At 55.2% G+C, this 25400-nt stretch overlaps 3 protein-coding genes across 3 annotated transcripts; all 3 read left to right on the forward strand.

Annotated features, from left to right (window-relative positions):
* Positions 1-5241: 5241 nt before the first annotated feature.
* Positions 5242-14761, forward strand: YJU2B (YJU2 splicing factor homolog B). The gene is made up of 10 exons (XM_073318665.2): positions 5242-5317; positions 7097-7145; positions 7491-7544; positions 8173-8255; positions 8759-8814; positions 9894-9954; positions 10870-11012; positions 11099-11271; positions 11817-11955; positions 12526-14761. Exons 2-10 carry the CDS (start codon positions 7143-7145, stop codon positions 12954-12956), a joined length of 1143 nt encoding a protein of 380 aa, XP_073174766.1. The 5' UTR covers positions 5242-5317; positions 7097-7142; the 3' UTR covers positions 12957-14761.
* Positions 14762-15054: 293 nt separating this feature from the next.
* MRI1 (methylthioribose-1-phosphate isomerase 1) lies at positions 15055-18205 on the forward strand. The gene is made up of 6 exons (XM_073318408.2): positions 15055-15220; positions 15590-15831; positions 15909-16078; positions 16487-16663; positions 17526-17750; positions 17911-18205. Exons 1-6 carry the CDS (start codon positions 15089-15091, stop codon positions 18042-18044), a joined length of 1080 nt encoding a protein of 359 aa, XP_073174509.1. The 5' UTR covers positions 15055-15088; the 3' UTR covers positions 18045-18205.
* Positions 18206-18601: 396 nt separating this feature from the next.
* C20H19orf53 (chromosome 20 C19orf53 homolog) lies at positions 18602-24709 on the forward strand. Its single transcript, XM_073318409.2, has 3 exons — positions 18602-18832; positions 19551-19606; positions 23737-24709. The coding sequence occupies exons 1-3, from the start codon at positions 18742-18744 to the stop codon at positions 23878-23880; spliced, it is 291 nt and encodes a 96-aa protein (XP_073174510.2). The 5' UTR covers positions 18602-18741; the 3' UTR covers positions 23881-24709.
* Positions 24710-25400: the final 691 nt, after the last annotated feature.

Below are 25400 nucleotides of genomic sequence, written 5' to 3' on the forward strand. Positions count from 1 at the left end.
GATAGGCTGCTAGGACTTTGTTGGGGATACAGCTAGCAATGGAGCTGCCTGCTCTGAACCTGCCCCGCCCCTTTGTTACTACTTGGTTCTGCTTTCTAATGTAGATGGGATTTGCACCATCAGTCAGGAAACAGTACAGGCCTTGGACAGTCCAAGCCTTTGACGTATACTCACTGGTCCCTGTCTAGGCTGTTATCAGAGAATTGGAGCAGATTGGCTGTTCTGCTTAGGGCCCTTGATCTTGAGCAAGTTCCTTAACTGGCTGTTCCATACAGAAGATAATTAAACAAATCCGGCTGCGTTTTATTTCCCCTCTCCTTCAGCAAGAGCCTGCCTAGAGAAAAGATTTGATGCATCTTAATGAGATCAGGGCCCCTGGCCAGGACAGCTGTTCTGTTCTGGGCCTCTTCTCTTGTGGATGTGGGGTAAAGTTCTGCAGAGCTCCTGCTCTGGAGCACTGGGCCAGGCTGGCTGTCCCGCCCACCCTATCCAGCACGTCTACTGCAGCTTGCTCTTTGCAATAGAGCAGTCTTGGAACTGGGGGCAGAGATTAAGAGCTTTGCAAGTGTTTTCCATGGCTACAACTTGCACTGCAGGTTATATCTGATAAGAGCCTGGTCAAATCATTGAGAGCTCTGATAATATATCATAGTTCCTATAGAGCGCTTTGTGCAAGGGTCTGAGAGATCTGTGCAAAGACAGGTCCTCTTATCCCTGACTTTCAGATGGGGATACTGTGGCACACCGACAGGGGCCATGAGCTGGCTGAGCCGTCACAGGCTGGGGCCAAGAGAAATTAAATGCCTTCTTTATAACCTTGGGAGTTGCTCAGATACCAGGGGGAGTAACAAGAACCTAGAGAGGGACAGAGCTGGGAATAGCATCCAGCAGTCCTGGCCCAAGCCCTGTGCACTAGCCAACAAAGCATGTTGCCTCCAGTTATCAATTAGCTGCTCTAGGGATCTCCCTTTAAGAATAATCTACTAGCCTGCCCTGTTAGTCCTGAGCTAATTCTCTGGTCTCCCAAGATATGGCCCAAGACTCTTTCTAGTCAAGGCTGTGAACTCCATGGCTTGTTGTGCTCTCTTGCAATCCCAGCCCAGCTGGCAAAGGCTTTCTCCATTCCAGAGCCAGCTCTTGGCAATCTCTTCCCCCCCACCCCCTTCTATTTTAGAAGCTGTCAAACTGGTTTAATGCTCTGACGTGTCTCATAGAAAAGGCTGTGACATCCTATCCTTGAGTCAAGCTCCCCGGGCTCTGAGGCCAGAGCAAAGCCAGAGGGAGTGGATGGGCAGTGCCAAAGAGGGAGATCTCTTCTACTGTCACTGTGACTCAAAATCCACCTGGGTAAAATATGGCACATGTTATAGCGAGCTCACTCTGATTTTGTCCACCCACCAACCATGAGACTGGCTTAAAATGTCAAAGAAGTTGGGTTCTGTCCATGTGCTGGCTGGTTTCAGAACCATTGCAGAGAGGCACGTTTCCAGGAGTTCCCGTGCAGCTGTGGGGTCTAGAATTTTTTTGACAGGAGCTGGGAGGGATATTCAACCATTTCTTACTTAATCTTGTGACTCCAGGACCTGGAGCATTAAGGGAAATGCGGCACCCCCGTCCCATGCTGCTCTGTAGCCCCACCCCCTGGGATTCACTAACACCCTCCGCCCCAGTGCCTTCTAACCCTGCCCTCACTTCGAGTGCCAATGGGTTGCAGTGATTTTTTTAAAGTGAGCAGAATCCTACGATTGGCCAGCAGATGTCCTGGCAATAAGAAGTGGCATTCGCGTTAATGTTGTGCTTGTTCCATTATTTCAAAACACAACGGCTTTTTAGTCTCTCTGGGGCAGAGCAGCTTGTTAAAACTGGGCAATTTTTAAATCAAGATTAGGTGTTTTTTTAAAAGATTTGCTCTAGTTCACACGGGAATGAATTCAGGGAAGTCCTATGGCCTGGGTTGTATAGAAGGTCAGGTCTGATCTACACTAGAAAATTAGGTGTGGTTTAACGACGTCGGTTGGGGTGGTGTGAAAAATCCAAGCATTAAGCTAACCTAACTCCCCGTGTAGACAGCGCTGGGTTGATGGAAGAATTCTGTCACCGTTTCATCTGACATAGCTACTGCCTCTTGGGGAGGTGGATTACCTATGCCAAAGGGAGAACCCCTCCTGTCGGCGTAGGTAGTGTCTACATTAACATGGTGCTGTTGTAGCGTTGTAAGTGTAGACAAGCCCTCCAATTAGATGATCAAAGCGGCCCCTTCTGGCCTTTACAGTCTATGAATACGTATAACTCCTGGCGTGCTCTCTTGGTTCAGAGCACTGTTTATCAAGCTTCCCATCATCCCTCTGGTTTACAGTTGTGGAAACTGAGGCACAGAGCCCTGGCTTGATCAAAGTCATGCAGCAAGTCAGCAGCAGAGCCTGGATTAGAATCCACAACCTTCCATGCTACTCTATGCCCTGCAGCTGCACTGAGAGCAATCCTTAAAGCAGAGCTAGTTGGAGATGAATAGTCCATTTGCCTTCAGCTAATTACACAGCTCTGGGCTGCATTTTTTTCTTTGCAACGGCAGCGTGTGAAAAATGTAGGCTAAATCACAGGTGCGGATTAGGCAGCCTAAATATAGCCGAGAAAGCATGCCCTATTTAAAGGCAATAAGCACTTAAACCTCAGTTTTCTCTGAAGTGTCTTAGAGCCTCAGCAACTGCATAAACGACAGACCCGTGCTTGGCACCCCTGCCTTCTTTGAGTTGCTCTCAGTGGTGTTCTGCCTTTCTAAATCTGTCCCCACTTGGGCTGTGATTGCAGACAAGAGGAAGAGTGGGCCAGGGGTGAGGTCACTCCCCAGCTCCACTGTGTCCTCACTGTGTGGCTTTGTGCAAGTCACTTAGGCCCAAATTTTTTAAATGTATTTAGGTGCCTAAAGGTACATTTAGACCTGGGCACTTTTGAACATCCCACTTCGGTTCCTATCTACATCTTTAGACACCTAAATACCTTTAAAAATCTAGCTCTAAAGCACAGATCCACAAAAATATTTAGACTGCTGGTAGTTAGGAGACTCGATACCTTCATGGATCTGGGGCTCAGTGTCTCTGTACCTCCCAACTACAAAGTGGAGTTGATACTTCCCTACCTCCTCGGGAGGTTGTGAGGATAAATATGATAAAGATTATGAGGTGCTCCTCATGCATGAATAGGGGCCCTGGAACAAAGAATAGGGAGCCAGGACTAGAATTTAGGAGTCCTGCGTGCCCCCCACCATCACCTGCTCAGCAGTGGCCCCCTTAGACAGATGTTCAATACCAAGTTTTCTGAAATGGAACAATTCTAGCTGAACTTGCTCTCTTTTAATGAGGAATAATAATACAACCTTTCCACTTTCCTCCCTTCATCTCAAAGTGCTTTACAAAGGCTGGGGAACTCTTGTAATCCTTGATTTGCAATAGGGAAAAGTGTGGGGGGGAAGGGACTTGTCCTAAAGGTGTCACAGTAAGTTAGCCAAGCTGCCTTGGAATAAAAACCAAGGCGTGCTCCCTCTCAGTTCCCCACCCCACGCCAGCCACCCTCACCTGCCAGAGCTGGGGATCCTGGTACCCAGCTTCACGCAGGCACTTGCAGCCTCTTCCTATTACTTGGAAAGATACCCTACCCGCAAGCCTGATTATACACGGATCTAAGCCTGTTGCAGTGAAAATATTCTGCCTCTCTCTCTGCTGCTGATTCCCATTAATCTTGGGTTTGCCATGTTTCTTTTATAAATGTGGCCAGCCACTGAGTCATAACCCTAAATCCCTTCCCTGCATGCCTGTCCCATTTAAAATGGGCTCTCAGCTGTATTGCTGCCCCAGTGGGATTATGTTAATATCCCTGCATCTGCATTTTCCCTTCCCACTGTTCTAGTCACTTACAAATGTCCTTATTTGTCAGAATCTGCTTGCTTTGTTCCTCAGCGACTGCTTTGAAGAGAGGCAGTGTGGTCCAGGGGCTAGAGCAAGGGGGTTTCAGATCAAGACTCCTGGGTTCCATTGCCATCTGTACCGTGATGCACTAGGTCAGCTCAGGCAAGACACAGTATTCTTTGTATTTCAGCAGTAGCTAAAAGCTCCAATCAAATTTGGCTTCAGGTCCATGGTGCTAGTCCCATTTCCTGCTATCTATGTGGTTCCCCCCTTGATAATGGGGTATATAATACCTGCCTACTGTTGGGGGGCGGGGAGGAAGCATGCCTCATCCTCTGTGTTAAGGATTACCTAATTAATATGTACCTGCATTGTTACCCCTGGTTTACTGGTGAGGAAACTGAGGCATAGAAAGGGGACGTGACGTGCCCAAAATTATGTACTGATTCATTGGAGGAGTCAGGGGTAGAACCCAGGAGTCCTGCAACCCAACTACGAGCTGTGGCCACTGGACTCCACCCCCAGCCCCGATCTGGTGTCCCAACCCAGGAGTCCTGCTGCCTCATCACCTCCTCTAGCCCTTAGGTCCCACCAGTGGTGTCAGACCTGGGAAAAGAAACCAGGTGTCCTGCCTCTCAACCAGCAGTTTAGCCATGTGCTAAGGCTCCCCTCCCTGAGGTGGGAATTGAGCCCAGGACTCCCAAGTCCCAACATGCAGGGGGAGTCCTGGCAAAGGCTCGGGCGCTTGGGAGGGCATTTCACTACCCCTACGATTCTGCGAATCACCCCTTGATCCCAAAGCAGGTTTCAACGCCTCTGTCCGCTGAGCCAGCCCTTGGAGAGGGGCCGGGGGGTTATTCCCCAATCCTGCAGGGCGGGGGCATGGGCCTGAAGTATTCATGGCCTCCCGCTCCCCCTCGATCCCGTCCCCCCAGTGCCCAGACCGGGTTCTTCTCTCCCATTTGGGGGGGGGGGGTGTGTGCAGACAGGGTAGCGGAGTTTTGGGTTGCTTAGGGTTGCCAACGCTCCAGGATGGTCCTGCAGTCTCCAAGACTTACAGACCAATCTTTAATTAAAGATCATGTCAGGCGAGGCAATCCCCAGGAATCCCTCCACCCAAACTTGGCAACCCAACGCCTTGCTGTTTAGGATGACGGGAGGGAGAGAGGGACTCCCCCGCCGCCGGGCAGGGGGGCTGCTGGGGCTTGCGGGCCCTGCTCCGGAGTCCAGCTAGGTGGCAGCCCCCACCTCCCCACCGCGAGCCCCGCCCCCGCCCCGCCAGAGCCCGCCACGTGGGAACCGCGGCAGCTGGCGGGGGGCGGGGCCCGGGGGCGGGGCCACACGGGCGGGGGAGGGGCCGAGCTAAGGCGACTGTTGATGACAGGGAGGAAGAGGAGGAGGCAGAGGAGGAAGAGGTTAGTGATCGGGCTTGCGTTGGGGGAGGGAAACCTCAGCCCCCCCTCCCCCCCGACCAGATACTTATGGGGGGTTTCCTGTCTGTCCCCTCCCCCTCATCCCCACACACCGTCCCCCTCTGTCCCCATATACTGGGGGGGCTCTCTGCCCCCACCCCCATCCTGGGGGGCTCCCTCTCTGCCCCCCCACACCCCTATTCTGGGGGGCTCCCTCTCTGCCCCCCACATTGGGGGGTGTAACTGCCCCCTCTCCCCCACACACCCCTATACTGGGGGGCTCCCTCTCTGCCCCCCACATTGGGGGGTGTAACTCTGCCCCCTCTCCCCCACACATCCCTATACTGGGGGGCTCCCTCTCTACCCCCCACATTGGGGGGTGTAACTCTGCCCCCTCTCCTCCCCCACACCCCTATACTGGGGGGCTCCCTCTCTACCCCCCACATTGGGGGGTGTAACTGCCCCCTCTCCCCCACACATCCCTATTCTGGGGGGCTCCCTCTCTGCCCCCCACATTGGGGGGTGTAACTCTGCCCCCTCTCCCCCACACATCCCTATACTGGGGGGCTCCCTCTCTACCCCCCACATTGGGGGGTGTAACTGCCCCCTCTCCCCCACACATCCCTATTCTGGGGGGCTCCCTCTCTACCCCCCACATTGGGGGGTGTAACTGCCCCCTCTCCCCCACACACCCCTATACTGGGGGGCTCCCTCTCTACCCCCCGCATTGGGGGTGTAACTCTGCCCCCTCTCCTCCCCCACACCTCTATACTGGGGGGCTCCCTCTTTACCCCCCACATTGGGGGGGTGTAACTGCCCCCTCTCCCCCACACATCCCTATTCTGGGGGGCTCCCTCTCTGCCCCCCACATTGGGGGGTGTAACTCTGCCCCCTCTCCCCCCCACACCCCTATACTGGGGGGCTCCCTCTCTGCCCCCCTCCCTCGGCCCCCCCAGGCCCACACAGCACACACGCACTGGGGAGGGGCCCCTCTCTGTGTGTCTCCCTCCCTCCCCCTGTTCTCTTAGCTGGGGGGAATGGGGGGGAACAGGGTTCCATTGAGGTGTCCCAACTCCCAAGAAGGCCCCTTATTGTCCCCCTACCACCATGTAAACAGGGGGGAAGCCTCACCCCACCCCCCCAACACACACACTGATGTCGGTTACTGCGGGGGGAGGGATCCCGGCTGAACTGCCCTGGTGCTGACTCGTTCAGGCCCCTTTGGCCTTGTCTCTGCTAATGGGGTGGGGGGAGACAGGGGCTGCAGCAACACCCCTTCCCCTTGCCCCCATCATAGCTCTGTCTGGTCGCCTCGGAGACTAGTGTGCTGCTTGGGGACATGCTTAGCACACAGATGGGGCCTGTCTACACTACTAAGCCAAAACTCATTCTGACTATGTTGAGGGTGGGCGGTGGGGTCAACCGGGCTATAACCAGTCTCCCGTCCCTCGCCAGGATGATAGGAACTGGGAGCTGAGCCAGGCAGTAGGAGAGGCTTGCGGTTGCCCTTGTGGGATCAGTTTAACAGGCAAAGAAAGAGCCAGAGAGACAGTGTGGCTGAGTGGACTGGGACTTAGGAGGGATGCCCCGGGTCTTCTGGGTGATCTTGGGCAAATCCCTTCCTGCCGTGTGCCTCGGTTTCCCCATCTGTAATATGGGGATAAGGGTACTGACGTCCTTTGTAAAGTGCATTGAGATCTACGGATGAAAAGTGCTTTATAAAAGCAAGTTGTTAATATTTCAAGCCCCAGAAATGACCCTCTCTCCTTATCTTTCCCATAGACTGTGTGTGTTCCAGGTGCTTGCTTGAAGCTATAGACTTTTCACAATGGTGAGTGGAGCTGATCCCAATCTTGCCATCCTGGGGTATTCAAAATTGCAAGTCAGGCCTCAAAAAGTCATGAGATTGTTTTTAAAATCGTGAGATTTCATTAGTTCCTTTTCTTCGCCTCCTGCGCTGTTCAGATCACTCAGCCCACGTTTCTAAGCTTTCCTTCATGGCTGCGGGGCAGGAACTTGCCTTTTTTGTTTTTAATGAAAGCCGAGAGTCTCATGAAATCGCTGAGACAGACAGATAAGAGGAATTGAACCTCACCCGAGATAAATAATCAGCTGCTTGAGTCTTGCATCCTGACGCAGGAGTTTGATTATTATTTTTTTGCTTGTTTCTTTATAGGGTGAAAGAAAAGGCGTGAATAAATATTACCCTCCTGACTTCGATCCAGCAAAGGTAAGAGCAGGGATTGAACAGCAAGGCCTGGTCATAGATACATCAGCTGATGCTTGGTGTCCAGGTTTGCTCTTGCCAGCCTGAACACTGTGTTTACCAGTCAGCTTCATGGACAAAGTTCTGAGCCTGTGGCTGGAGTTGGGAATGAAACCAGTAACTGGGAATTAAGCCAGTCCGTCCTCACTTTGTCCCATTTCCTGTGAGAAAGCAACAGGAGGGCAGGTGATTAAATTCAAAGGCAACAGATTTTAAGTGGATAAAGGGTAACTTACTTTATAAGGAACTGTGGAGCTCCCTGCTACAGTATTTTAGTAAATTTCAAAGCAGGATTAGATGGTGATATTGGTAAGAACAAAGTCCGCCATGGCTAGGATCACAAGGCCTATAGGTCTGCATTCTTCCTGGTGTGAGCTGCCTTCCAGCTGGGGGTCAGGATGGAGTTTCCTCCGTGGGATATTGTGGTGGGTTTACACCTCCCTCTGAACCATCCAGAATTGGCTGCTGCCATGGATGGGATACTGGGCTGGAAGGACTGTCAGTCTGATCTGGTGCTCCAGTTCTAGGAACCAAACTGATGTTGGCCTCTTGTTATGGGTTAAGGGCTGTCTTTCTGTTCTTTCCCACACAGCATGTCTCCCTTAATAAATACCGGAACAGCCACCCACTGCGAGAGAGAGCCCGCAAGCTCTCCCAGGGCATCCTTATCATCAGGTAAGAGCTTGTGCTCCCTTTACCATCCCTTAGGACCCCTGAATGCATCTCGAGGGAACCTGTGGGTTGCTGCCCTGTAGGTAGAGCAGGGGACTGGGAAGCCAGGACTCCTGGGTTCTATTCTAACCCAGCTTTGGGTTAAGAATGGGGTCTAGTGCTTTGAGCAGGGGGCTTCTGGGGCCAGGACTCCTGGGTTCTATTCTCACAAGCCCCCAGGTGAGGTCAGTGCAGTCACCTCCCCTAGAAGTAAAGGGGACAAACTCTCTTTTGATATGCCTGTGTTGGCAATGCTTGACTGCCTGTGGTTAAAGGAGCCAGGTCCTCTCTGCTCCCCGGTGCAGCCTGAGGCAGAATTCAGGTTGGTTGTGGACTCTTGACTCAGAATGGGGCACTGCTCCTAGCTGCGCTTAGACCCTTCGCTCCAGCTCAGCGGTTGTTGGCTGGGGAGGACGTGGGGTTCTGGCATCAGGGTGACCGGCACCGTCTTGGCTGCTCTCTCCTAGGTTCGAGATGCCCTATAACATCTGGTGCGATGGCTGCAAAAATCACATTGGAATGGGTAAGCGCCCGCTCGCCTAGCACCCGGGATCCTCTGGATGCTTGGCACTCAGTGCCATGGCCAGGCAGTTGTGCTCCTTGCAGTGGTGGGAGCTAAGCCAGGACAGGATTGAGAAGATGGAGTGGGGATGTCCCGGGGCGGGGAGAGAGATGGTGCCTTAGGGGTTGGCTCCTTGACTTTAGGGGAGGGACCAAACCCAGCTTTAATTTACTCTCTCTGATGGTTGTTATTGTGCTGTCCCCTCTGCTGCCTCTGGGCCCCGGCTGAATAGCAACCCCCCCACCCCACACACACACACCCCTTCCCCGCCCCATGTCCCGTGCACTATCTGGGGCGATGGCTCGACCAGCAGCAGCTGTGGGGAAGGTGGCCTGGTGGGTAGGGCACGGGACTCAGACTTGGGAGACCATTCCCAGCTCAGACACAGGCTTCCTGTGAGACCTTGGGCAAGTCACTTGATATACCCCATGCCTCAGTTTCCCATCTGTGAAATAGGGGTGATAATATGTCCCTCCATGTCAGGGTGCTGAAAGGATGGAATCTATGATGAGGCAGGAAAGCGAGATTGGGGAGAGAAGGGAACAGCCGCTTGTTCCGAGTCAGTAAAGTCTAGTGGTCAGCATAGAGGGACTAGGAGGAGAGGATGCCTGGGTCCTATTCCCAGTTCTGAGTGGTGTCAAAGCAAGAGACAGAGTGACAGGACTCTTCGTGGGTTCTGGTCCCAGCTCTGGGAGGGCAGAGTGATAGCGATTAGAGCAGCGGGGGAGTTAGGACTTCTGGGTTTTCTTGCCAGCTGTGGGAGGGCACTGGGGGGTGGGTTTGGGAGCCAGGACTCCTGGGTTCTCTTGCCAGCTCATACCTCAACTTGCTGTGTGATCTGGACTTGTCCAAAAGTGTGAAGTCTTGCTACTGACAATGTGGAGTGTCTCTGAACCCTGGGATTGAGAGCCAGGACTCCTGGGTCCTATTCCCAGCACAGCTTGGGAGCCCAGGTAGACATGACATCCTTGCTCCCGCTTGAGGGAGATGCGGGGTCGGGGTGGAGTTGGCTCTTCAGCTCCCAGCTCTGTCTGTCACAGGTGTCCGGTACAACGCGGAGAAGAAGAAAGTTGGGAATTACTACACTACCCCCATCTACAGGTGGGTGCGGGAAGCGCGGGCTCCTCTCCTGGGCTCTGAGCCTATGCAGAGCGGTGACCTGTGTGAACTGAGTCTGGGGAGCCACCAGGCCACATTGCAGAATCCCACCATTGTCGCTGAAGCCAAACGGCCTCCCCCAGCAAAGCAGTCAGGGTTAGAATGGGCCCTAGAGGCCCCGCCTGCCTCTTTCCCAGAAGGGGCGGGAAGCTGCCCCCGGAACAGCCAGCAGCGCCCCAGCGACGAACGTGGCAGGACAGAGATGAGGAAGCTGCTGCTGAGCTGAGCTGGATTTAAAGCAACGTCCTCTGGGCTCTGTGTGCCATCGCCGCCCCCTGAGCCACCTGCTCCCCTAGGGATGGGCCTGTGGTTAGAGCACAGGGCTGGGAGCCAGGACTCCTGGGATCTCCTCCCAGCTCTGGGAGGGGAGTGGGGTCTAGTGGTTAGAGCAGGGGAGACTATTCCCGGCTTTGCCATTGAATTGGATGAGTCCTTTATCTCCCCCTTCCATGCTCCATTTCCCCCCTGCACACACACACCTACCGGGTGGATAATACGGAGAGGCGAGGTAATTGCCTGTGGAGCACGTGGCAATGTGTGGCTGGGATGATCTGGCTCCACAAGTGCGCGGCCTATTGTGGTAGAGCAGAAGCTTCCCACCTCCCTGTGGCTAAAGGGAAGGTGAATAAAACTAGCAGCTCCTGGGATTTCTCATGCCCCATGCAGCCACAGCAGCTCAGCCTGGGGTCCAGCTAGCACAATGTCCTGTCTCTGGTGGGACTGCGTGCCAGAGACTTCAGGAGCTGGCATAAGATCCCTCTAGCGGGACAGGAGCAAAGACTGGGGAGCTGGAGTCTGGCTGGGGCTGCAAGGAGGTGGCCAGGAAGTAACCCCCCAGCCTGTCCCCTTGGGTGCCAGGTTTCGGATGAAGTGCCACCTGTGTGTCAATTACATCGAGATGCAGACGGACCCGGCCAACTGTGACTACGTCATCGTGAGCGGGGCCCAGCGCAAGGAGGAGCGCTGGGACATGCAGGACAACGAGCAGATCCTGACCACAGGTGAGTCCAGGGGGCAGCGGGCCCTGCTCCTTCCGGCGGCTGGCAGGACAGAGCCCACCGGTGAGTCCGTGTGTCTGTCCCTCCAGAACACGAGGAGAAGAAGCAGCTGGAGACAGATGCCATGTACCGGCTAGAGCATGGTGCCATGGACCAGAGCAAGCTGCAGAGAGCCATCCCCACCTTGTCCAACATCCAGGAGGCCCAGAGCGCCTGGAAGGACGACTTCGCCATCAACAGCATGTTGCGCAGGAAGTTCCGGGTGAGCAGGGACTCAGAGCCATGGGGACTGCGCATTGCTCCTAGCTGGGACCCTCCTGGCCTTTTGGGAGGCAGCCTGACCTCGTGGATGGAGCACAGGACTGGGACTCGGGAGACCTGGGCTCTGCTGGGTGATTTTGGACAGGTCCCCTCCCTTCCTCGTTCCTCAGTTTTCCCATCTGTAAAATGGGGATAATGCTATTGACCTCCTTTGTACGGCGCTTTCCCATCTGTGGATGGAAGGTACTAGAGGAGAGAGAGCCGGGGGGTGGTGCTGGGCTGGAGGAAGGACTTGCTGAGACTGCCCTTTGCACTAGACATTGTGGCAGTTCAGTGATGCATGTCCATGATTCTCTCTCTTGGACACTCCTTATAGCATCGCTCTCCTGGGCACTAGGTCAGGGGCCAAGTCTAGCCCTGGCATAAGCTCTGCTGAAGCCAATGGGATTTACCCCCTCTCCTTACACCAGGGCTGAGCTTCAATGGCTTACATAGATGATGTTGGCTGGGCCCTTTCTCTCACTGTCCTGTCCCTCCCCTGTTTAGGAGGAGAAGAAGATTCTCCAGGAGGAAGAGGAGAAGGACCTGGCTCTGCAGACCAAGGCCAACCTGAGCATTCCCCTGGTGCAGGAGACGGAGGAAGACCGGCGCCTGGCAGCCCTGCTCAAGTACCACAGCTTGGACTGTACGTGCTGCCTTCTGGGGCTGTGGGTGGGGGCTGCCTCGGGTCTTCTGGGTGGCCCTTGGCACAGAGGGATTCAGGGCCCTGTCTTGGCCTGAGGGATGTGGGCAGCATAGGGTTAAGGTCACCACTGATACTGTCAGTTGGATGTGGTTTACATTGGGGACGAACAAATCGAGGGAGCCAGGACTCCTGGGTTCTACTCATGCCTTTGGAGGGGTAGGGTCTAGTGGTTAGAGCAGGAGGCGAGGGAACCAGGACTCCTGGGTTCTGTTCCCAGCGTTGCGGGCCGGGGGGAGTGGGAGCCAGGACTCCTGGGTTCTCGTCCTGGCTTTGCTGCTTACAGATGTGTGATTTGGGGGTGGGCTCTGAGGAGAGTGGCGTTCGAGCTAGGGGGCTACGAACCCCATAAATCAGTGTGCTGCTCAGCACAGGTGCATCGTGCTGGTCCCAGGGCAGGAGCCCTGAGCCAATGCTCCCAATGCCATTGAAGCTTTCAGGTGCCCCTGTGCTCCTACGCGTGCCCTCTATGGATGCCTGTCACTACCCTGCTGCCCCTCCCTCTCCTTCCAGCTTATGAGGACAAACAGAAGCTGAAGCGAACAGAGATCTCTGGCCGCTCCTGGTTCCCCCCTGCTCAGGCTGCAGGTGGCAAAGCCACCGACACGCTTAAGAAGCTGGGGCTCGCTGGGAAAGTCATGTCCCCGAAGGCGCTCGCTGGTGGCTCACACATCACAATCAGCCACTTAGGCATTGTGCGCCGCAAATCCCGGGAGGGGCCCGAGAGCCTGTGCAGCCCGGGAGAGAGCACAGAGCACGGGGCACGAACTGGCGGGCAGAGCCGCCATAGCGCAGCCCATGGGACGCCCCAGCAGAGCTCCCCCGTGGCCAGCGGCGACGTCCTCCCTGCAGCGGGCACTTCCAGCACCTCCTGCTCCGCCAGGCTCAGCTCCTCTCTCGTGGCAGACTATTCAAACTCCAGCTCTGATTCTGAAGTGGACTGACAACCCCCCTGCCCCCCCCACCCCGGTTAGGGCTGGACTTAGGGGGCCTGTATTTTTTCAATGACTCTAAGCCATAGACCCAGCCAGAAATCTGGCTCCTCCAAGCCACAGCAGTGATCTGTCCTTCTCCACAGAGCTCCCAGCCAGCCAGCCCTTCAAACACCCGGAGCAGCGCTGTTGATACCCTTCCTGATATAACCCTGGAAAGGCAGAGCCTGTACCCTGTGTCTATGAGATTCCTCCCCCCAGGATCGCAGGCAGGCTCCTCTAGTGTGGATTCACATCTGCCCCTGTGATATTTATACAGTGCCCCTCACCCTTGTGTCCCGCCCCTCGTCCCCTGTATCTGATCCATTATTCCACTGTACATAGTAAAGGCAGGGCTTATTTTAGTCTGTCCTCCATTAAATGCTGGCCGCAGCTGATTAACCATGTGGTTCGCTGGCAGCACGCACCCGGATGGTTGTGATGAACCTTCGAGTCTCTCCTGCTGCATAGCAACAGGACTGGAGATGGGCAGTTAGCAGGGACTTTGCAGGGAAGGGAATAGCTAAAATGGAAACCCTTGCAAGCTGCTGATATATTAAACCTGCTAAATGTAGGGCTGCCAAGGGACTTGTCTCCAGGTGACATTTTCAAACGCAGGCGTGACCTGAGACCCTATATCCCATTTTCAGGAAATGACCTAGACCCTCAGGTCTGCTTTAGGTACAGATCGTGTGCTGGTGTAACTGTCAGCCAGGACTGCCATTTCTCTACTGAAATAATTAAAACCATAGAACTCGCCCTGTTGATTTTCAGTGAGACTAAGACCTTGTCCAAACACACACAAATTGTACCACTTTTAACTACACTGGGCTAGTTAAAACTGGCACACCGCTCCCTCCCCCGGGCTTGACAGTGTTGTTTCAGTATAAAGGTACAGTGTAACTATTCCTATCTGGGCAGGGGAATACACTGTAGAAGGCATCTTTTATATCAGCATAACAGCGGGGGGTTGGGGGGAGAATGTTTATAGAAAAGTCTGTAGAATCATGACTGGGGTGGAGAAAGTGACTAAGGAAGTGTTATTTACCTCCTCGCACAACACAAGAACCAGGGGTCACCCAGTGACATCCATAGGCAACAAGTTTAAAACAAACCTAAGGTTGTACTTTTGTCACACAATGCACAATCAACCTGTGGAACTCCTTGCCATGTGATGTGTGAAGGCCAAAAGTATAACTGGGTTCAGAAAAGAACTAGATAAGTTCATGGAGGATAGGTCCCTCAGTAGCTGTTGGCCAAGATGGGCAGGGATGCAGCCCCATGCTGTGGTGGTTCTGATTGTCAGAAGCTGGGACTGGACGACAGGGGATGGGTCGCTCAATAATTACCCTGTTCTGTTCATTCCATCTGAAGCATCTGGCCCAGCCACTGCCGGGGTATCCTGGGCTAGATGGACTGTTGGTCTGACCCAGTGTGGCCATTCTTATGTCCACTAGGTTCTAGAGTCAGCATGGTCAGCAGACTGGGGTTGGGAATCAGGACCCCTAGGTTGTATCCCTCGCTCAGGGAGAATAGTGGGGGCTAGTGATTAGAGTGGGGGAGGGATCAGCACTTGGCTTCTATCTAGGGTTGTCAGTTTGGGTTGGACGTATTCCTGAAGGTTTCATCATATGACTAATCTTTAATTAAAGATTATTTTTTAGTTCCTGGAAACTACAAGACAGTCCTGGAACATTGGCAACCCTAGTTCCATCGCCAACTCGGGGAGGGCAGGGGGGTTTAGTGGTTAGAGTGGGTGGGCCAGGACCCCTGGGTTCTCTCCCTCGCTCTGGGAGGGCGGGGGGGGGTCTAGTGGTGAGAGCAGGGGGTGACCAGGACGCCTGGGTTCTCTTCCCTAGCTTGGGGAGGGCGGGGCGTCTAGTGGGTAAAGCAGGGGGTGGCCGGGACGCCTGGGGTCTCAGGCAGGTCCTGCCGGAGTATGCTCCCGCTTTCACAGAGGCAGAGCCCAGGCGGGGACCGGCGGCGCTAGGGCCGCGGCGCAGCGCGGGTCTCTCCCTTTCGGACCCAGCCCGCCCCTTTGCGGAGCCGCATGGCCCAGGTCCGGCCCGGGCCGAGCCGAGCCGCGCCGCGCCGCCCGCGGGGCCATGAGCCTGGAGGCCCTGCGCTACCGCCGCGGCTCGCTGCGCATCCTCAACCAGCTGCTGCTGCCCCAGCGGAGCTGCTATGAGGAGATCGGCGGCGTGCGCCAGGGCTGGGAGGCCATCCGGGCCATGAAGGTGGGGGCTGCACCCCGGGGTGCTGGGGGCGGGCTGCACCCGTGGGGAGAAAGGGGGTCTGGGATTGCAGCCTGGAGAGGGCAGGGGGGTGCGGCAGGTCACGGAAGGGCGCAGTGGCTACAGGGCTGGGGCTGGGCACAGGGCTGGGCACAGAAGGGTGGAGAGGGGGGCACAGGGCTGAGTATGGGCATGGGGACGTGGTGGGCTGTCGGCACTGGGTCCGGGCTGCCCTGGGGACTGGCCTAGCTGGACTATTGCTCTGACCTGGGGTGGCAACTCCTCCCCTGCAGTGTTTCCACCCCAGCCCCTAAAGCCGCCCATGTCGTCCTTGGATCCCACTGCACCCTGACCGTGCCCCTTGTCCCCCAGGTGCGGGGTGCCCCTGCCATTGCCATCGTGGGGTGCCTGAGCCTGGCGGTGGAGCTGCATGGTGGGGCTGGCATGGGGCAGGACAAGACCGGCCTGGAAACCTTCATCCGTGACTCCCTCCGCTACCTGGTGACTGCGCGGCCCACAGCTGTGAACATGGCGCGGGCGGCCGAGGAGCTGGGGGCTTTTGCTTCCCAGGAGGCCCAGCGTGAGGAGGCCACAGCCGAGAGCCTGCGGGAGAGGTGAGAGCCAGGCCCGCAGCCCCTTCTCTTCCTTGGGGTCGAGGGAGCCATGCCCTAACCTTCTCCCCACCCCCCAGCGTGATCCAGTGGGCAGAGGCCATGCTGGAGAAGGATCTGCAGGACAACAGGAGCATCGGGGAGCACGGGGCACGCCACCTGCTCCAGGCCTCACCGCAGGACAAGGTGACGGTGCTGACCCACTGCAACACCGGCTCCCTGGCCACCGCCGGCTACGGCACCGCGCTGGGTAAGTGGGGCTGGAGGGGGCATCTGCCCACACCGGGGGGGAGCCACATTGCCTGTAAAGATTGGGTTGGAGGAAAGGGGAGGGGGGTCTGACAGGACTGCAAAGTAGAGTTGGGTCTTACCACTAGACTCCTCTCCCCTCCCAGAGCCAGAGAACCCAGAAGTCTTGACTTCCAGTTCCCTCTGCTTTAACCACTAGCCCACCCTCCTACTTAGACCCAGGGAGTAGAACCCAGGAGTCCTGACTCCCAACCTTTGCTCTAACCACTAGATCCCATTCCCCTCCCAGGTCAGGGGAGTTCACCCCAGAGGTCCTGCTACCCTGCTCTGACCACAAGCCCTCGCTCTCCAACTTACTAACCTCTTGCACTCCCCCCACTACCGTTCACAATTCTCCTCTTCCTTGCAGGTGTCATCCGCTCTCTGCACGCCCTGGGCCATCTGGAGCACGTCTACTGCACAGAGACGCGGCCGTACAACCAGGGGGCGCGGCTGACAGCCTACGAGCTGGTGTACGATCACATCCCGGCCACGCTCATCGCAGACAGCATGGTCTCTGTGGCCATGAAGGAGAAGGGTGTGTCGGGTGAGTGGGAGACAAGCTGCAGCCTGAACCCCCTGGCCTTGTTAGGAGGAGATGTGGATCCTAGGGCTTGTTCAGCTGGTGAGCAATGCAAGGCAGGGGCTGTCCTGGAGTCTGGCATGATAGAGCCCTGATCTCAGTCAAGGGCGGGCATCTGCAAAGAGGCATGATGATGCCCCGATCTCGGCCCGGGTCTGTGCGGCATCACGCACGATGGGGCCCGGTCTCAGTCAGAGGGGGGACGTCTGCGCCATGCCCAGTGCCATGGGGACCCATCTTGGTTGAGTCTTTGAGGTGCACGCTCACAGGAATCAATACCTCAGTGGATCCATCTAATCCAGTATCATGACACCAACCAGAGCCAGCACCAGCTTGCTTCAGCCTGTCTTGCACGTGGCTGACACCGTAACCCCTATTTCTGTATGTAGGGCACCTCGTTCATGGAGCTCGCAGCACTTTACACACAGTCCGGTGTATTTGTAGCATTGTCCCCCGTTTATGAGGGGGATGGACACACTGAGTCCTAGAGAGGGGTGATGGCTTGCAACTGGTCGTAGCCAGGAATAGAATCACGGTATTCTCCCAGCATGGTGCCCTTTCCCCTGGACATCACTGCCTCTCAGAGAATCATGCTGGGTGCTCCACAGAGCTGCTTGGTTGGGGCCCTCTGCAGTCCCTGGAGGGTGCAGGAGGATTGGGATCTGCCAGTCACCGGGCTGACCAGCAGTAGAGAGGGGGCGGGAGGAGGGGACCGCGATGAGATCACACGTATACTAAGGTGGCCATCTCATTGCTGACTCCTTGGTGGTCATGTGACGCAGGAATCGCCCCGCCAGGACTTTAAGCCTTGCATTCCCTCACCCAGCTGTCGTCGTGGGAGCCGACCGGGTGGTGGCCAACGGCGACACCGCCAACAAAGTGGGCACCTACCAGCTGGCCATCGCTGCAAAGCATCATGAGATCCCCTTCTACGTGGCGGCCCCTAGCACCTCATGCGACCTGAGCTTGGCAGAAGGGGCTGAAATCGTGATCGAGGAGCGGCCGAGCCAGGAGCTGACAGATGTCAATGGAGTGAGGATTGCAGCCCCAGGTACTGCAGTGGGGGTGTATCCCCGAACAGTATTGTGGACCAGTGGGCTATCCTGGTGCAAGAGGAGGCGGCGATGTTGGGCCAGTGGGGGAATTCTTGGTTGGATATTCATGTCACGTTGCTGAGTGGCTCACGGTGTCTCTGTTTTTCTCCTGCCAAGGGATCGGCGTTTGGAACCCGGCCTTCGACATCACGCCGCACGAGCTCATCACTGGGGGCATCATCACGGAGCTTGGTGTCTTCTGCCCTGAAGAGCTCCGAGCGGCCCTCCCCGGGGCCGTGAAAGGGGAGTGAACCCCTGGGGCCAATAACTGCTCTGCCTCATGCTGCGAAGGGGCGGAGAGAGGCCCGGCTCTCCCTCCGCAGAGACGAAGACTGTGGGTGGGGGGTAATACACCCTGTGCCTGGCTCTGGTTTACACGCTGTTAATAAATCCCCATCGCCTTTGACCACCACCACTTTTCCGCGTGGGGTGATGCCTGTAGCTGGCTAAATTAGCAGGGCTTCAGTGTGTGGGTTGCGTGTCCTCTGCTGGATGGAGTCGGACCACCCCCCTCCCTGTGTGTCATAGCCCCTCTGCTGCCGCAGGAGACTCTCCCTCAGCTCCCCGGGGCTGGGCTCTGGGCTCACTGATACCAGAGCAAACGGGGGCAGAGGGAGCTTCCCCCAGCGCCCTCAGAGCGTTGCACGGGGCGGGGGGGTGATCTGGGATTGGGCGGGGGGGGGTGACCTCACTGGCCCCCCCAGGACTGTCTCTATCCCGGCATGCACTGGGGCGTGGTTTGCCCCTCTCTATCCCGGCATGCAGCGGAAGTGGCATTTTTTTTTCCCCCCCGGCGCGCGCTGGGGGGCGTGGTTTGCCGCGCTGTGTCCCGGCGCGCGCTGGGGGGCGTGGTTTGCCGCGCTGTGTCCCGGCGCGCGCTGGGGGGCGTGGTTTGCCGCGCTGTGTCCCGGCGTGCACTGGGGCTCTGCCGGAAGTGGAGGCCGCCTCATGGCTCAGGGGAAGCAGAAGTTCCAGGCCCAGAAGCCGGGCGGGGGAAAGAAGCCGGCGGCCCAGGGGGTCCGGGGACCCCGGAAGGGAGGTGAGCGGCCTGGGGGCGGGGCTAGGCCTCGGGGGCCCCGAGACCACGGGGCGGAGGGGGGGGGGGAGCGAGCAGGGCCTTGGCCCCCGGGCGGGGGGGAGCGAGCAGGGCCTTGGCCCCCGGGCGGGGGAGGGGGGAGCGCGAGCAGGGCCTTGGCCCCCGGGCGGGGGGGGGGGAGCGCGAGCAGGGCCTTGGCCCCCGGGCGGGGGAGGGGGGAGCGGGGAGCGCGAGCAGGGCCTTGGCCCCCGGGCGGGGGAGGGGGGAGTGGGGAGCGCGAGCAGGGCCTTGGCCCCCGGGCGGGGGAGGGGGGAGCGGGGAGCGCGAGCAGGGCCTTGGCCCCCGGGCGGGGGAGGGGGGAGCGCGAGCAGGGCCTTGGCCCCCGGGCGGGGGAGGGGGGAGCGCGAGCAGGGCCTTGGCCCCCGGGCTGGGCCGGGCGGGGGGGGGGGGGAGTAGAGTAGCAGGGCCTTGGCCCCCGGGCTGGGGGGGGGGTAAGCGACCTGTTTTCCCTCCACGCTCCAGAGGGCCCCCGAAGCCCCATCCCCCTGCAGTCCCCAGAGAGCGGCTGTTGCCCCCCTACTCTTCTCCCCCAGGACCGTCACAGGGGCTCTCTGGCCGACAGGCTGGGGTTCGCCAGGCTGGGGCAGTTCAGCTGCTGGCATTGAGTTCTGCTTCCAGGGAGCCAAACGCTTACCCCCCCTCCCCCATGTCTCTCCCCCAGGCCGGATAATTGCTCCCAAGAAAGCTCGGGTGATCCAGCAGCAGAAACTGAAAAAGGTGAGGTGGGGTGAGGAGAACAAACAGCCCCTAGCAGCAGTGGCAGCATCTATAGCTCAGTTTGTTACAGATCGGGCCCTACCAAATTCCTGGCCATGAAAAACGCATCCTCCCCCTCCCCAATGAAATCTTGTCTTTTGTATCCCTTTACTCTATACCAGGCAGATTTCACAGGGGAGACCAGCTTTTCTCAAATTGGAGGTCCTGACCCAAAAAGGGAGTTAAAGGAGGGTGGCAAAGTTTATTTTAGGGGGGGTTGTGGTATTGCCATCCTTACTTTTACGCTGTCTTCAGAGCTGGGCGGCCGGAGAGCAGCGGCTGTTGGCCGGGTACCCAGCTCTGAAGGCAGAGCCGCCGCAACACCATATCATACCATCCTTGCTTCTGCGCCGCTGCTGGCGACGACTCGGCCTTCAGCGCTGGGGTCCCAGCCGGCAGCCACCACTCTCCAACTGCCCAGCTCTGAAGGCAGCACCACCGCCGACAGCAATGCAGAAGTAAGGGTAGCCGTATCGCAACCCCTCCCCTTGCAACCCCCCCCCCCACGACTCCTTTTTGGGTCAGGACCCCTACAATTATAACACCGTGAAATTTCAGATTTAAATCGCTGAAATCATGACATTTACTCTTTTTAAAATCCTATAGCCATGAAATTAACCAAAATGGACCATGAATTTGGTAGAGACCTAGTTCTAGAGCAGGCGTGGCCAAACTGCTGCTTGTGAACCACAGTGTGGTCCTTTTAAAGTTAAAGTGCAGGGCTTGTGGAGAAATTTCAGGAAATTTTGTCTTTCTATATTCAGACTTTGTTCTGTGTGGACCTGGTGTGCTCGCGATCTCCCTGAATTCTGCAGAATACAGGCTGTATTTACGGTTCATAAGTTGCATTTGAATAGTTTTAGATTTAAGTGTTAACCGTACGTTAATTTAATGGATGACAATGATAACTTCAAATTGTAAGAAATGCAAGTATGAAGAGGAAAACTGAAGTTTTAAGCCAGAATGGGAGGAAGAGTTTGCATTCACTGTTAAAGGTGGTAAACCTCTGAGCCTTATCTGCAATGCATTGCTCATTTGCTACGAAGCGAGCAACTTGAAACATCACTGTGAAACAAATAATAACTTTTCATCTAAATACCCTCCTGAATCAGAATTAAGGAAAAACAAGTTAACCGCATTAAAATTACGCCTAAACAGTCAACAGACACTGCTTTCGGCATTCAGTAAGGAAGCTGACATGACCGAAGCTAGTTTTGTTATGTCATGGAACATCGCTCCTACTAAAGGTCCATATTCTGATGAATTTGTTAAGAAGAATATTGCAAAAGTGGTTGTAGTTTTAGATCCAAATAACACAACTTCAACGACTAATAAAAAAACATTCCAATTTCGTGCCACACTACAGAGAGGCGTATCTCCCAGATCAGTGCTGATGTTGCAAGCAAGATGCAAAATAATCTAAAGAATTCTCTAGCATTCAGCCTAGCTCTCGACAAATCCAGACGTACAAGGTAAACCCCAACTAGCGATATTTGTTGGCTATGTTTCCGCAGATTTATTTCTGACCTTACTCAGACAATCTTCAGGTTCCAGAACAAGTTAAAGCTTCTGCAAAGAGACATTGTGTCAAGAGACTTCAACCACTTTCCCCATCTCAAGAATAGGGTAAACACGTTCCCAGAAATCGAAGTAGAGGATCACAAACTCAAGGAATACAGAGGTAAAGTACAAGGTCTGCTTGATGACTTTCTGGCCAGGTTTGAAGACTTGCAGAAGTGGAGACCCTGCTTCGCCTTTCGTGTAAACCCCCATTCATGGTTGATGCAATCAACGATGGCTGTCCAGTTCCCCAAACACTCACCATGGAAATGGAACTATTGGAACTCCAGGAGGACCGTGCTTTAAAGAGGGTGCATAAATCATGGTCTGCAATCAAGTTCCGCAAGCAAGCACCAGGAACGATGTGTCCTCAACTCAGGAAGACTCGTGTGCAACTCATTTCAATTTCTGCCCCAACATACTGCTGTGAGTCGCTGTACTCCGTGATGGAGTTGGTAAAATCAAAATGTCCTGCAGCTCTTACAGATCGACGTCTGACAGAGCGCCTCTGTATTGCCCTGACAGCATATCAGCTGGATTTCCAAAGACTTACAGCCAGGATGGAGATCCAAAAGGCCTCTAGCTCTAGCAGTAATTAGCCAAGATACAATAAGTAGGGTGTTAATATTTTAAAAAATGCATGTGTAAAGGTTGTGCGGCTCTCGAGCTTCTGAATATTATTGTACGTGGCTCAGAGGGTCAGTAAGTTTGGCCACTCGGGGTGTAGAGGCTTCTCTCCAGGAGTAATAAGGTGGCTGCTTGTCAGTTTTACAAAGCCCCAACCTGATCCTCCAGTGTAAACACAGAGCAGCGTGTACATCTACCAAACAGACCGCACCACTGCTCGCACCAGTGAGGAGACACTGCACATGAATCAATTGAGCTTGGAAATTGGAAGCAGGTCCCTAGCCATCAGAGGAGGGAGGTTCTGGATCAGCCTCCCAGTCAGCACAGTGAGGACAACACCAGAACTAGCTTCAAGATGGAGCTTGATAAGGGCTGTGAACAGGGTGGTATGAGGGGGTGGCCTGGGCCAGCAGGAGCTAGACTGGATGTCTTGCAGGGCAGGGTCTCTTCCATCTCCACGTTCAGTGAGAGAGAGAGAGAGAGAATGAGCCACATGTGACAGGTGTCAGTTGTGTTGTATGATGTGTGACTGGGAGGTGAAGAAGAGCAGGATAAGAACCTGTGGAGAATAGACTGGATTTAAATTCTGGGTTGTAAATCAAAGCTGTAACTCACTCCAATCTGCTTTATCCTCTCCACATGGGCTGCTACCTGAACATATCGTGGTGACCAATATTGTCTCATTGTTTCCTTGTGCTCCCCTTTCAGTTGGCCTGTCTGTATCATCTGTTGTCTCTTGCCTTTGATTGTAAATTCTGCAAGGGTGAAAACTCTCTTCTGTGTTTTTACGTCACTTAGCACAGTGGAGTCCTGGTCTGCCACAGGAGCTGCTAGCCACTACTCTAATACAGCTAACCAATAAAAACTAGGGCTGTCGATTTAATCGCAGTTAACTCCTGTGATTAACTCATTAATTGCGATTAAAAAATTAATCAGTTTTAATCACACTGTTAAAAAATAATAGAATGCCATTTATTTAAATATTTTGGATTTTTTTTACATTTTCAAATATACTGATTTCAATTACAACACAGAATACAAAGTGTACAGTGCTCACTTTATATTACTTTTTATTACAAATATTTGCATTGTAAAAATGACAAAATAAATAGTATTTTTGAATTCACCTCATACAAGTACTGTAGTGCAATCTCTTTATCGCAATGCGCAACTTACAAATGTAGGCTTTTTAATTTTTTTTATTTAACTGCACTCAATAACAAAACAATGTAAAACTTTAGAGCCTACAAGTCCACTCAGTCCTACTTCTTGTTCAGCCAATCGTTAAGACAAACAAGTTTGTTTACATTGGTGGGAGATAATGCTGCCAGCTTCTTATTTACAATATCCCCTGAAAGTGAGAACAGGCGTCTGCATGGCACCTTTGTAGCCTGCATCGCAAGGTATTTACGTGCCAGATATACTAAACATTCATATGCTTTGGCCACCATTCCACAGGACATGCTTCCATGCTGCTGATTGATTGTTTTAATCGCTTGACAGCCCTAACAAAAACATAACTGGAACCATGCTAGACATGGACATGTGTAATGTTAGCCTGGAACCCTGCAAGGGAACAATGCGAGTCCTGCCCTCCGTGTGCGGACTGTGGTTGTGGAATCTCCATCATTGGAGATTTTTAAGAGCAGATTAGAGAAATACCTATCAGGGATGATCTAGATAATACTTAGTCCTGTCATGCATGCAGGAGACTGGACTAAATACTTCTCGAGGTCCCTTCCAGTTCTATGATTCTATAACTTCCAAAGGTGTCTCATCTGCTCAGTCTGAGACCTGGTCAGTTGCACTCGTTGGCAGCGTGGTGGTGAGAGGCGTGGGCAGGAGGCCCCTGCTTAGATGGCTGCTGCTGGGTTAATTTGCCTCACGGCCTCCTTCTTCCCCAGAACTTGGAAGTCGGCATCCGGAAGAAGATTGAACACGAGGTGATGATGAAAGCCAGCACCAGCATGGCCAAGAAGCTGACTGTGGTCAAAGCACCAGAGAAGGGAGCCAAGAAGAAGGGCCAGTCCAGCAAGTCTCCCCTGTAACCTGAGCGTGGGGGGCTGCCACCATCCTTGCGCTCCTGGGGCCTCCCATAGCCCGTGACTGGACAAAAAACAACCATCCCACTCAGCTGGGAGCCCTGAGGAGGGATGGGGGCAGCTGTGTCCCCCTGAACAAAAGTGCTTTTGCAGCTACCTCCTTGGACTTTTTCCTCCTCTGTCTCCCATGGTGCATATTCTCCCATGGCCTGTTCCATGCCCTGTAGCTGGGGATGAGGGGTGGCTTAACCCTATGTGGTTAACCTGCCTCGTGCCACAAATGGCACAAGCGAAGCCTGTCTTGTCACCTGGAAGGATGCTGAGGCTGAACGGGGCAGGGCAACTTGGTAGTTCTCAGCCAGGCCCTATGTGAGGGATTCTCTGTCCCTTCCCTATGGCAGGAAAGTAACTGGGGCCTGGGCCCCCTCTGCTGTCAGAGGTCTCCCACTGCAGAGTCAGGGAGGGTGTTTCCTCTGGCGGGAGCTGGTGCAGCCAGGGAAGAGTGAGCGAGAGCATCTCAAGGCTTTTGTTCTGCTGGTGAATTGCTGGCTGTGGGTCCTCCGCACCTGGGAGCCCCGGTGGAGCACCTTGGAAAACCTGCCTGTGTGAATTACGCACCTGAGGCTAAACTCATTTGCTGTGAGTGGAAGGGGAGCAGCTTGGGTCAGTGGAGCAGAGATGCTAAATCTCATGTTCTCTTACCAGCTGGATCGACTGACTCCAGCCGCACAGATTGGTCTCCGCAAACGCCTGGGGGAAGTGGTGCGTTGCCGGGGTGACTCCCTGCCCTGACTGTCCTCTCGTGCTTTAATAAAATGTACTGGGTGGGAATGTCCTCTCCTGTAACTCCTCTGTTCCGCCTCCTTGGGGACTGTAAAATTAGGATAGCTGAAGGCCCCTGCCCTGGGGCTTGGATACAGGAGCCACATGGTCCTTGTGAGCTAACCACCCCCAGAGCCTTCTGTGCTCAGGACAGCCTGGGGAAGGTTCTGCTTGGCTTGGCTAGCAGGGGGTCTATGGTGGATGTGATTAGACATGTGGATCTGAACATAAGAACGGCCATAGTGGGTCAGACCAAAGGTCCATCTAGCCCAGAGGTGGCCGTCCTGCCCGGCCCTTGAGCTCCTGGCCAGGGAGGCTAGCCCCCAGCCCCGCCCCTGCTGTCCATCCCCACCCGCAGCCTCAGCTCGCTGTGTCGCCAGCACTCTGGCTGGCTCCAGTCAGGCGGCACGGCTGCTCTGAGCAGCATGGTAAGGGGGGAGAGTGGGGGGTTGGATATGGGGCAGGGGGTCCCAGGGGGTAGTCGGGGCAGTTGGATGGGGGGGGGTTGGATAGGTGTGGGAATCCTGGGGGGGCCTGTCAGGGGACATGGGTGTGGATGGGGGTGGGGCAGTCGGGACAGGGAGCAGGGTGGGGTCCCGGGAGGGGGCGGTCAGGGGACAAGGAGATGAGGGAGGTTTCTGAGGGGGGGAAGTGGGAGGGGCTGGATAGGGCGCAGGGGCCAGGCTGTTTGGGGAGGCACAGCC

The sequence above is a fragment of the Lepidochelys kempii genome, chromosome 20 (genome assembly GCF_965140285.1).
Source record: "Lepidochelys kempii isolate rLepKem1 chromosome 20, rLepKem1.hap1, whole genome shotgun sequence".
Lineage (NCBI taxonomy): Eukaryota > Metazoa > Chordata > Testudines > Cheloniidae > Lepidochelys > Lepidochelys kempii.

What these genes read in the sequence shown, in the direction of transcription:
- YJU2B (XM_073318665.2), top strand. An exon ending in CTGACTTCGATCCAGCAAAG is followed by an intron (nt 7,545 to 8,172) that starts GTAAGAGCAGGG and finishes TTTCCCACACAG; the next exon opens with CATGTCTCCCTTAATAAATA. An exon ending in CAAGTACCACAGCTTGGACT is followed by an intron (nt 11,956 to 12,525) that starts GTACGTGCTGCC and finishes CTCTCCTTCCAG; the next exon opens with CTTATGAGGACAAACAGAAG.
- MRI1 (XM_073318408.2), top strand. Translation starts at nt 15,089, where the DNA reads ATGAGCCTGGAGGCCCTGCGCTACCGCCGCGGCTCGCTGCGCATCCTC. An exon ending in CGGCTACGGCACCGCGCTGG is followed by an intron (nt 16,079 to 16,486) that starts GTAAGTGGGGCT and finishes TCTTCCTTGCAG; the next exon opens with GTGTCATCCGCTCTCTGCAC. An exon ending in GAAGGAGAAGGGTGTGTCGG is followed by an intron (nt 16,664 to 17,525) that starts GTGAGTGGGAGA and finishes TCCCTCACCCAG; the next exon opens with CTGTCGTCGTGGGAGCCGAC.
- C20H19orf53 (XM_073318409.2), top strand. Translation starts at nt 18,742, where the DNA reads ATGGCTCAGGGGAAGCAGAAGTTCCAGGCCCAGAAGCCGGGCGGGGGA. An exon ending in CCGGGGACCCCGGAAGGGAG is followed by an intron (nt 18,833 to 19,550) that starts GTGAGCGGCCTG and finishes TCTCTCCCCCAG; the next exon opens with GCCGGATAATTGCTCCCAAG. An exon ending in AGCAGCAGAAACTGAAAAAG is followed by an intron (nt 19,607 to 23,736) that starts GTGAGGTGGGGT and finishes CTTCTTCCCCAG; the next exon opens with AACTTGGAAGTCGGCATCCG.